Raw genomic sequence first — 12606 nt, 5'->3', positions numbered from 1 at the left:
TCATTGATCCACCAAGATACACGCAGATTTACCTACCCCCCTCGTTGAGGATCTCCCTTGGGTAGTTTCGGGTCTCTTCACATAGACTTTGTATCGAGAGTGGTCGAGCAGAGTGGTTACCCAGGGAGAGGCGCATATGCACACTGTGTGACATGCAGGAGGTTGAGACAGAGAAGCATTTCATCTTCAGGTGTCCTGTTTACTATGAGATTCGAGGGCGTTTCTACTGCCTCTTCAAAGATAGTTATGGGATGTTGGCCCGTGTCCTCTCCTACCTAGACCAACGATGCTTGGCTGGTTTCATTCATGAGATGCTCAGACACCGCGACTAAGGCCAACGCTCCCAGCAGCGGAAGCTAACCAAAGAGTATTGTGTACAGGAATCACACAGTGGTAAATTTAGTGTGTACTGCTGTCGATGTGCAGACAGTAAATGAACATTGCTAAAGAGAGATGTAGAAACATCAAAATATATTTGTCCAAGGTGGACCAAATCATATACAAAAAATGTGTACAGTGTGCCACCCTTCGATCAGCAGAGTGCTGGCTAGATGTGGACCCTGATTCACTCAGACCTGTTCTCCTACCTCATCTTGGCATCTCCAAAACAATCAGCCTGCGTTGCTCTCCTAGAGCTTGTGTGGGCCTCGTGATGGTACCGCAATCACACCTTCCTGCTACTCCTTGGACAGCCTATCATAAGGCAGTGCTTGCTCCTGGATCCTTAACCTCCTTGCTGCTGTGATGGCAGCCCGATGGATAGGCGCAAGTCTTCCTTGATTCCTTCTTCCCTTGCTGCTGTGAAGGCAGCTCCTTGATGAAGACTCTTGCTGTAGATCTGGACCTCCCTTCTGCAGTGGTGGCAGCTCTAATTGAGGCACCAAACTCCTTGAACAATAGAATAGAGAATGCCCCAGCCTTGGGGGCCTTTTTATATGCTGGAATTCCAGCCAACCTGCCCCAACCGGTTTGTGAACTGGCTGACCAGTTCACAGACTTGCCCGACCTGTTCAAGCAGCATTTTACTGCCCGCCATGGCCACATGGCAGCCTGCCATTGGCTCGCCTCCATCTGCTACTCTTCCTGGCTCTTTATGTATCTGTTACCTTGTCCAAACCAGTCATACATCTGCTGCGTGGCAGATCTGCTCCAGCCCTGGTAGTTCTGCACTTCTCCTGACCCCAACCGGCTTCAAGCAGCCTCTTCCAGATGCTCCTGACTGTTGTGCCACTGCTTTCTAGCTCCGTCGCCTTTTGTCAAATGCTACTCTGTCCTGTTCAAGATCTAGGTTGCAGCCCCAACCATCTACTTCTGCAGTCCCGTGACCTGATCTGCTTCATGCACCTTTTGTGCAGCTGCTGTTGCTGCTGTATCATCTGCATTTCATTCGGTAGAAGTTGTGCCTGCTGCTTCTGCAGCCATACAACCTCCACTACCGTTTGTACTTGCTCAGGTACCTGCAAAACCCATTTGTACTGTTTCTTTTGCTAGGATGCTGCCCCAAGCGTACCCTAACTTGGATCCCCCGTCTGCTGACCATGTGGCAGCTATCTTGCTGCCCACATGGCAGCCTCATTACACCCCATATGGCAGCCTCTTCTACCCATATGCATGATGAGGTGTCAATCCTTGTGGTGTCCTCATTTGGGGCTTACAGGTGGGTCTTTCACCCTACTACTCCAATAGGGACAGATCCAGCAGCGCAGAAGTCAGCAGAAGACAAAGCAAGTCGAAAAACGCAGAGTTGACTTTAACAATAAAGTCAATGCATTGACTTTTGATCAACCTGGTCCCTTGATTTTGGGCATCAGTCTGTCTCCGGAATTAGTCCAGAACCCCCTCAGCAGCAGGTGCCTCCAGTGCATTGTGCTCTAGGTTTTGATTGAGCAGTAGGGAATAGGGCACAGTGTGTTAGATCATCACCATTGCCATCTTCCATCTACAGGTTTGTATGTAGCCTTTTAGGTAGACATATTTCAGAAATTCTGTCTTTGGGGGGGGCAGCTATTACCCAACCCAACCTCAGATTCACACACATGCGGGCGGAGCATGGCAAGCTGAGTAAGTCTTTCCATGGGTTGTGCTCATATATTCACTGGCAGTGTTTCTAAATATAGTAAATGGATTTCTTACAGTGGTATCAGAGCAAATTTCGCTCCTGCCTGTAGGAAATGCCCCCCACCTTCTAGCGCCTATCTGATTCATCTCTTTCCGCTAGAAGGATATCCGCGCACATTGTGCATGGAAGAGATGGAGAGAATGAGCGTAAAAATTTTTAGCGCCAACCCCACCTAAAGTCAGCAATGGCCTCTCCATCTCCCCCACATCACGGGTTGATGTGAATGGACAAGACAAAAATCGTGTCTTTTGATGTGCTTGGGCTGTCCCAAAACCAAGGGACGCACCTTTTCCACCATCGGACACACCTTTTAATGAAGAGTTTTGACTCCTCACCCAAGGGACACATCCCATCGTGGAAAAAAGGACACATCTTTTCGTGTGGGGACACCCCTTTTTAAAACAGGGTCACACCCCTTCCTGAAAAGGTACACCTATTCCAAGGGTCACACCTTTTAGAATAGGCACACCCTTTGGCACCAAGCACCACCCTACAAAAGGGTACCTAGAGGGCCTAAAAAGGGCAACCAGTCCCACACCCAAGGCCTAACCCTAGACTACCCAAGGGTTAATTAAACCCACTTTTTAATTTTTGGTAACCACCACCCAGCAATAGGCGCACAAATTAAAACGCAAATTCCTGCAAAACATTTCGCCTTTTCTGCCGTACGTGATTGCGCCATATTCCTGTAGCAAGGCGTGCCCCTCGTCAGGCCTCCATCTTGTTTCATTCTTGATGGCCTGCACCAGCCAGCTCTATTGCATACCTGCCTGCAAGACCTGGTGATCGAACAGATCCCCTTTGCAGCCTCTATTCGTCATCTTGCTGCCTCGATTTCTGCAAACAGCGCCAAGGTGCCAGAAATTCGCCATCTTCTACCACAAATCAGCCTTGGAAGCAAGCAACCAGCAGCGCCAGATGCAAGCAGACTGCACCTTTTATCAGGCTTCCATCCTACAATCTACTGGATCGCTTTTGGCAGCCGGCCCTCGCTAGAGCATCGCCACCATACCCGCCTGTGACCAGCAGCCCTTGCTGCCCATTTGTCACGATTTAGACCAGCCTGCCTCTTGCTGCTTGTCTCGCCACCCTCGCCATTGAGCTGCGGCCTTTTTGCTGCCTTTCCAGTCACACTCAAACAGGCCAAGCCCTGCTCTCCCATGGTACGCAGCAAATAGCACAATTTCAATGCAGAAGACAGCGCCAGGTTTCACGCAATCTGCCCTCTTCTGTTAATCGCCTCTGCCACGCCTCAATCAGCCTTGAAAGTCTTGCCAGGCGCCTCTTAATCGATGGACCTCCGGACAAGAGATTTTCAAGCCTTGCTATGCAACTAATTGGCAGATCTAATCTATGCCAAGTGGATTCTCTCCATTCTATTTCTAAGGATTCTCTTTCATATTGTTATTGGACGATCATTATCAAATTACGGCAAATGAAAGCTTCCTCCTTAAAGCATGGAAACCCCCGGTAATTCCCCAGTCCTTTCAAGGACACCTTAGGCATCATCTACCACACAATATCGTGTTCAGATTGCACAACCAGCCCATTTCGGAGCTTTTGCATCGTGGGTCTTCTGTGTCACATGCCCTTCCAGTGACTTGGACCACATCCTATACCTTATGCGTGAGGCACCTGAGTTACATTACTTCCTCATCATAGTCCAGGTTGTGTTCCACGAGACACGTCGATACCCAGAACCCGATATTCCTCACGAGTTTGCTGTCCACACAATATCGTGTTCAGATTGCACAACCAGCCCATTTCGGAGATTTTGCATCGTGGGTCTTCTGTGTCACATGCCCTTCCAGTGACTTGGACCACATCCTATACCTTCTGCGTGAGGCACCTGAGTTACATTACTTCCTCATCACAGTCCAGGTTGTGTTCCACGAGACACGTCGATACCCAGAACTCGATATTCCTCACGAGTTTGCTGTCCATCTTTGGAGAGACTTTTATCCCTTAGCTTCAGCATCTCCAGGGTACTCTCCACCTCCTTCAGCTCCCAGATATCCTCCTATACAGGTTGTACCTTCCCCCAGACAGTATTTACTCTGAAGGCACTCCTTCTCTTGGATATCCTCCACTCCCGACAGCAGCTCCTTATCCCTTCTCAGATCCGTGGACTCTCCAACCTACCCCTGTACTCTCACGAGCAGTAACACCCATTTCGGCATCACCAGTGTTACCTCAGACAGGACCTCCTTTACCAGATTTCCACGGCTGGTTTCATCCTGCTTCTCTTGCTCCCTCCAACATGAGCAACCTCAGGGAGCAGCCCGAATCTTCTTCCAGGAATGGTACAAACTAGAGCACAGGTTCGTGCTTTTCTCACAGGGATCTCAGATATGTCGCAACGCTCGCGTGCAACCTCTCCGGAGATAAGCGACTCAAGTCCAAAAAAGACCCCTGAAGTCAACTTACAAGGCGAAGCACTACTTCAACTTCAATTTCCCAGCTTCAGGACAGCATCTTCGACTTGGTCCAGAAAGTCCAACAACTCCAAGATTCTCGCAGTACCACACATACAGAGGATGACGTGACATCACCAGACGACTATGTGGACTCATTTCCACCTGAGGTAGAAAACACTGAACTCCGTGCCCTCTACCGTTTACTCCAAGCTTCCAAAACTAAAATATTTGACATTAAACTTCCGGAAGCCTCCACTGGTCAACGAAATCGCCGAGCAGTTGACCAATGGCTCGCAAAACTGCGCATGTACTTTGATACTGTTGACCTCACTGAAGGCAAAAAGATTGCCTTGGCAGCCTCCCTCCTCAAGGATACAGCTTTCCTATGGTGGCAACGATGCTTAAAGGATGGCAAAAGTGTGTTAACTTGGGAATGTTTTGAACACGTGCTCCGTAAGCAGTTCATACCTGCTAATGTGGACTTCCAAGCACGTTCAAAACTCCGACAGTTGGAGCAAACAGGCTCCCTGTCTTCCTACATCTCTCAGTTCACCACATTGGTGCTGGAGATTGATGGGTTAACTAATGATGATCGCCTTCATGCTTTCATCTCAGGCCTAAATCCCTTGTTACGCATTGATGTCCTCAAAGCAAACATCACCACCATAGCTGGCGCTATTGCTTACGCAGAGCGCATTACTGATTTTCAAAACACAGGGAAGCAGAATGTTAATAGAACACGGAACTCTACCGCTCGCCCTCAAGATAACCCCAAGTTTAGAAAAAACTCAGGTAATCAAGGTCAACGACAGTCTCAAGATCCCCACAAGTCTTAGAAATCGTATGCTGGATTCCAACTGAAGCACTCCTCCAAGGATCACGCCTTGTATTCTTCACAAAGTCATTACCGTCATCCCCAACATAAAGGTGCGGCCATTGACAAGAAGAACAACTCCATCACAAAAGGACTTTGTACCATCTGTACAGGCGACCATAGATGGTTCAATTGTCCCAAGCCTTGTATTCTTTACAAAGTCATTACCGTCATCCCCAACATAAAGGTGCGGCCATTGACAAGAAGAACAACTCCATTACAAAAGGACTTTGTACCATCTGTACAGGCGACCATAGATGGTTCGATTGTCCCAAGCGACCAAAGCAAAATACCAATATGGAACCTAGCACTTCCCAAATAGAAGATGCTCCCCCAGCACAAGACAAGAAAGGCAAAGCTGTTCGAATGGCAAATACCATCCACATGAGCCTTGCCAGCAATCCCGAACCTTCCCTGGCCACTCAAGTACTTTGTGTTTAAGGATCGATTCGTGGAACAACGGTCACTATCCTCATCGACAGTGGCTGCTCTCATAACTTCCTAGCTAGTTCTATGGTCGACAAACTTCGGTTCACCACCAGTCCTAGTCCCATGGACTATCAGATTGAACTCGCAAATGGAACTACCTTCTTGTGCAACACCAGGATAAAAAACTTGTCTTTTCGCATCCAACATTATACGGACAAGTTGAACTTCGACATCATGTCTCTTTCTCGGTACGATGTCATACTCGGACAACAGTGGCTCTACGACTATGATTCATCAATCAGTTTTCGCAGCCATACTATCCATTTTGTCCACCAGGGAAAACTTATTGAGCTAACTGGTTCTAGGGACTCTCCTTCAACCCGAGTTGCCTCTGCTCTACAAGTAAAGAAGTGGGTTCGTAAACATCAAGTAAAGACTTCACTTCTGTTGGTTACGGAAGTAGAAGACACCAATAAAGGATCCTCCTGAATACCTCAACCAATCTTTTTTCCAGCCCTACCTCGATATTTTTCCACAGGAATCGCCAAAGCAGTTACCACCTTGACGACCAGTGGATCACCCAATCGAACTTATTCCCGGCAGTAATCCATCGTCGAAACCTCCTTATCGGATTTCTTACACTCAAAATGAAGAAATCCAAAGACAGGTGACCGAACTACTCGACAAAGGTCACATTCGGCCCAGTCGTAGCCCTTTCGGATCTCCTGTACTACTTGAGGAAAAAAAAATAAGTCAATGCGCCTCTGCATCGACTACCGAGCCCTCAATAAGCTCACTATAAAAAACAAGTATCCATTGCCTCGCATCGATGACCTCTTCGATCAACTTCTACACGCAACACAATTCTCAAAGATTGATCTTCGTTCATGTTATCATTAAATTCGCATATGAGAAGGCAATGAGTACAAGACAGCTTTTCGAACAAAGTATGGACACTATGAATGTTTGGTCATGCCTTTTGGGTTAAACAATGCCCCGGCCACATTCATGACACTAATGAACGACATCTTCAGGCCTTTCCTCGATAAGTTCGTCATCGTTTACCTGGATGACATCCTCGTTTTCAGTAGATTCCTACATGAGCATAAACAACATCTTCACCAAGTTTTTGAAGTTCTCCGTGCAAATTCTCTCTACATCAACATTGAGAAGAGTGAGTTCTTCAAGACCCAACTCGAATATTTGGGACATGTTATTTCAGCTCAAGGCATCTCTATGGATCCCAAGAAGGTCGAGGTAATCCGAAACTGGCCTACTTCTAAGAATGTGTTCGAAGCTTGTCTTTGCGCCTTGAGTAGAAGCTCTCTATGCTGAAGTGCCTCGTGAAGGAAGGCAGAAAGACACCTTTGATCTGGGTATGTAAGCAGCTTGGTGAGGGGCCCCAAACCATCTCTGAAGAGACAGTGATATCGGCCACGGATCTCATAGTATATGGGGCATCTGAATGCGAAGTGCTTCTTAGATGTGATCTCTTGTCAATCACATAGCCGTGCATATGCGTCCCTCCTGGGTATCCCCTTAGCTCGTCCACTCTCGATACGGAGTCGGTGCGATGACACTCGAAACAGCTCGATGGTGATTCTCAGTGAGTGCGGTATATAGATCCGCGTGTACTCTAGGGGGGTAATGAAACCGTCCTCTGAAAAGTGGAGGCAGTGATCCTTGTAGAAGCTGAGCTTCACTGGAAGCTCTCTCGGCTCCAACCAGATCCTGAAAGTGTGTAGTTGTAGGAGGTCCTCTCGAATGACCTGGTTCATCTCGTGTTACCCAAGTGGGATAGATGGAGCGTCTAAGCTGTACTAGAAAGGAGGCAAGCTGTCAATATGGAGTCCTAGTCTCTTGAACCACCTACATGTTTGTGCATACCAACCCCTCTCGTCTCCTCCATCTGCGAGACTCATGGATGATGCCAGAGCCAGCCATGGTAACCTACGTCGTTTCGATGTGCACGATCCTTATTGCTTGATTCAATGGAGATAGGTGATAGTTTGAAAGTTGGCATCTAGCTGCAAGGTGGTAGCTCCGAACTCGGTCTGGATGATATGGTGCGGCACTGATGGCTTACCTCGGATCATCCGCGTGAGCAAGAGGATTTGTAATCGCTCTACTTGAGCCCACTATGTGTTTGAGAGGTCTAGCCTCCAACAAGGGCTGCCACACGTTGGTTGAACCAAGGAGTCAAATAGGTGAGCCTTGGTGCGAGGGTCCTGCGGCACTGATGGCTTACCTCGGATCATCCGCGTGAGCAAGAGGATTTGTAATCGCTCTACTTGAGCCCACTATGTGTTTGAGAGGTCTAGCCTCCAACAAGGGCTGCCACACGTTGGTTGAACCAAGGAGTCAAATAGGTGAGCCTTGGTGCGAGGGTCCTGAAAATGTGAATGGAAGCACTGTCTCATCCGCGTGAGCAAGAGGATTTGTAATCGCTCTACTCGAGCCCACTATGTGTTTGAGAGGTCTAGCCTCCAACAAGGGCTGCCATACATGCCGGTTGGTTGAACCAAGGAGTCAAATAGGAGAGCCTTGGTGTGAGGGTCCTGAAAATATGAATGGAAGCACTGTCTCTCCAATCGGGCAAGTGAGACGTAGCCTCTACACAAACGGGCCTGCATCGCCGGTCTCATTGTGAAGATCGGGCCAGAGAAAAAAACACCTAAGTAGGTATACGAGGAGACAATCTCAACTAGCCCTCCATTGAAAGTGAACTGCTCCTTGTGAATGGCTGCTCGAGATGTGTTGAAGATCATAATCTTTCACCCTTTCAAGCACCAAAATTGAACTCCTTTTGAGGTCTTTCATACATGCCTCAAATTCCTTCATGCCATTTGCAAATCCTTTTCTCCCAAAAGGCCACATAATCGCCATCCACCTTTAATCATTGGAGGTCTATTTGCGCCGAAATAAGTTGGTATCTATAGATGAATTGAATGATCAATGGAAGGCCTAGTACATATTTCACATTAGATTGTAGGAGTTATATATCACGACATAAGATGTTCTGATCCACTAGAGAGTTGAATCAAAACTTACTAACGACTTAGTTTGGTGAAAGCTTGCCCCTGGATGACTTAGGATGCTATTGGTCCTTTATTTGTGGAGTGCTTAACGAACTTAAAAAACTATGAGGAGTTTAGAATAAAGTTGAGATCCAATTTGAAGAGAGAATTGCCAAAACTATGCTGAGACCACTCCCCTAACTACGACATGTGGGAGATGGAACTATGCTTGGGGCTGCCTATGCAGTGTGCGCCTCTTGCCTTCCGTCCACACTATGTGCTGCCCTTGGGAACCCCCAAAGCTTGCCATATATGCTGTGACTTACTGACTAGGCAGCCAATTGTCACTGCCACCTAGGCTTGACTCGGTGCATGTGACATTCCCCTCTTTTGAACTTGATTTTGGGAACTCGGAATGGACCCCCGTAGCTCGCTGACTCGTCTTTGGACTAGGGCTCACAACGGGGTCACGGCGTACAACAAATGGGTCAGACTGTGTGTCGCCATGCTTCCTAGTGTAGGGGTGCATGTTACATTGGGCCATGTGTATTCATTGATCAGTACTTGGATTGTGGATCTTGGCCTTAGGCATGATCAGCTAAAAGCTCTCAGTGCCTTCTTAGTGGAGGGGGCGTCCATGTTATGGGGTTGGGGCGTCTATTGGGCTAGGGTCAGACCATTGACCTTACCCGTGACCTCTATGTCATCAGGGTTGAGATGGAAGAACTCTATGGTTGGGGTCACGGCGTACAGCAAATGGGTCAGACTGTGTGTCGCCATGCTTCCTAGTGTAGGGGTGCATGTTACATTGGGCCATGTGTATTCATTGATCAGTACTTGGATTGTGGATCTTGGCCTTAGGCATGATCAGCTGAAAGCTCTCAGTGCCTTCTTAGTGGAGGGGGCGTCCATGTTATGGGGTTGGGGCGTCTATTGGGCTAGGGTCAGACCATTGACCTTACCCGTGACCTCTATGTCATCAGGGTTGAGATGGAAGAACTCTATGGTTGGGTGGTGAATTCTAGATGTTTATTCATGAAATTAGTTCCTAATTTTTGGTTCGGTGAAATGATTGTAGCTAGTTGACTTTGGATTGCAAGTCGTCTCAGTGGATTATTGGAGGAGCCTCTAGGGCTGAGTACCTTTGCTGTGCTGAATTGAGCTTTTCACTTTCAAGAGCTACAAGCTGCTCTTCTTGGATCAGCACTGCTCCAATAGAAAATCAAAGAAACTCATCAGCATTTCATGATTGTTTCTGGAGCATTAGTTAGACCAAAGGGCATAGCTTCTTGAACTTGTAATGACAATAATAAGTTTGAAATAATGTTTTAAGCACATCCGCTGGTCAAATCTCAACCTGGTAATACCACCTTCTAAGGTCCATGTTAGAGAAATGTTTTTTACCTTGAACAATGGGATATGTTATGTTATTTTTTGGAAAGGCTTGTGCTAGTGCGATTACTGCCAATAGCTTCATGCAATTTCTGTGTTCCTGGACATGTGAGGGGCTGTTCAGTAAAGTTGTGAAAAGGATACAAATCAATTTTCTTCACAATAATTGTCACTGAGTGGACATCAATCCTTTCTAGGGATCTCTTTAAATAGTCGACGGACAAGAGTGCCCTTTTAAGGCACATGCCCTTTGAAAATGATGGTGTTACATTTCCATGAACACCAATAGTTTGGCTTGGCTTGACCCGACTTGACGTTTCTGAGGTGTCATGATCCACCTCACTCCCCAAAACCCATCCTTTTGCAATGGATGTATAGTGGTTCCCCAGAGATATTTTGCAGTATAAGACAGATCAGAGAATCTTCTTGTAGATGTATTACTATGTAGTACGCATGATGATGTTGATGGTTCTTACCTTATGACTGATGATTTTGAGTTAAACTTATACCGTTTGTTTGCTTTCACATCAACAATTTTTGTGTATTTGTTCCATATTATATACACATGACCATACCATGCTCTTTTGGATGGGTGTCAATCCTATCCTACACTCTGGTTACAATCAGCTGCCAAATGAAGAAGCAATTTTTGATGGCAGTGCTCCCCTCAAATTGTATTTGAAATGTAGAAGTTGTTTAAGATGACATCTATGAGCTCACACTCTATCTTCTTTGTATGCAGCATGCTGGCCTTTTTGCTGTCAATCCAGGGAGTGCTGTTCAAATTGAAGGTGGGGAGACCCTTGTGGAGTGGCGCAAGGCCTTTTTCTCACAGTTTGGGGTGAGTGCTGAATGAATACAGATTACAAGGACATTCCAGGTTTAAAGTTTCCAGATACATCTGTAAATTAGGAGCTCAAATATTTCAGTTTTTTTCTCATTCAAAGGTTATGCGCGATCTGAAACTGTTTTTTTTTGGGGGCAGAGAGAATGTGTTTCTTCTAATCACTATCTATAGATAGTGGCCAGGCAGGCATGACTGCACAAAGAAACAGATACATGCAGAGAGAGCCTGCAACAATAGAGCTCTTGAACGTAGATTCCCAAAGAAGCATTGGAGGAGGAAAGGGTTGTGGTATTATCAAGATAGTTGCAGATATGAAGAGAATTGCACGGATGGATGAAGAAAAGTCTAGCGTGTTAGATCGATTTCCCTCTCGACTCCTTTTTGTAGGGCGTACTTGGAGAGGGCATGAGGCTGTCTGCAATGATGGCCCCCCTACTGGGATGGGTACTTGTGGGACCTATAGACCTGGTGTGCCTGAAAGTCAGGGTCTCGGTCTTGGTGTCTCTTGCCCTGATCACTTGCTTTCTATGGCCGTGTCCCATGGTGGATCTCATGAGTCTAGATCTGAGTCGGGTGACCGTATGTGCGAAGATTGCGGCAAATCTCTGGTCAGGGTAGTCAATGGCATTGCTCGTATTTGTGTATCCATGGGTAAAAAGGCAATGATACCTCCCTCAAATCTCACAAGATTTGGGGCATCACAGTAGGACATGCTTCACCATCTCTTTTTGATTTTGGACTACGTTTTGATTAGCCTTCTCCGTTAGTGCTAGCCTTTGTTATGGTTGAGTCTTCCCTTCACTTCTGGAGTGCTGACGGAAACTCAGTACGAACACTTTGTATAAATTGATGCTCAAGTATGTGTGGGTGTGTGGATTGTTCATTTTAACCCGTGACTAAGTGATATAGCTGTTGGGAATCATGGGCTACTACAGAAAATTCATTCAAGTAACTCTAGACGAGTGGCATCAACCAGTGTGTGGAACATAGAAAGTATTTGGATTGCTATTCGACTACTTTCTGCCTTAAGCAATGGCTGACACATGCTCAGAGAGACGAAGAAGATACGCGTCCGAACGTGGAGTATTTGAGCCAGAGGCAATGGAATATAGAAAGTACTCGGATTGCTATTCGAGTACTTTTTGCCTTAAGCAATGGCTGACATACGCTCAGAGAGATGAAGAAGATACGCGGCCAAACATGAAGAGTATCTGAGCCAGAGGCAGTGGCTACATCCGACTATGAGAAGTGGAGCAGTCTCGAACCTCGAGCATAATGCTCAAAGGAGGTTGGCAGAAGCAACCGTCCCATACGAGCGACAAGTGCGAGGAGAGAGACTCGGCTACGCTTCCCCAGGGGTGACTACTATGTAGAGCTAGAAGGTCGGAACGATGGTGTCGGGCCGAGTCGTCCTAGAAGTTTGGTAGATGAAGGTCCCTCGTGGCAAATGGAATCCTACCACTCATCTACGAAAAGTTTGGATTTCGAACGGATGGCCATCTCCTCAGCTG

The 12606-nt window shown here is 46.9% G+C and overlaps 1 protein-coding gene across 2 annotated transcripts in view; it reads left to right on the top strand.

Annotated features, from left to right (window-relative positions):
• LOC147881764 (uncharacterized) overlaps positions 1 to 12606 on the top strand; it is a 131466-nt gene that overhangs the window by 12061 nt on the left and 106799 nt on the right. For both annotated transcript variants that reach the window (XM_087401250.1, XM_087401251.1), the window contains exon 4: positions 10991 to 11089. In XM_087401250.1, the coding sequence (XP_087257376.1) occupies positions 10991 to 11089 (99 nt within the window). The remainder of the gene's footprint in view (positions 1 to 10990; positions 11090 to 12606) is intronic.

The sequence above is a fragment of the Dipteris shenzhenensis genome, chromosome 30 (genome assembly GCF_047967505.1).
Source record: "Dipteris shenzhenensis isolate YYH24624 ecotype China chromosome 30, Dip_SZ_1.0, whole genome shotgun sequence".
Taxonomy (NCBI): domain Eukaryota; kingdom Viridiplantae; phylum Streptophyta; class Polypodiopsida; order Gleicheniales; family Dipteridaceae; genus Dipteris; species Dipteris shenzhenensis.
This window is presented reverse-complemented; position numbering and strand designations above follow the sequence as displayed.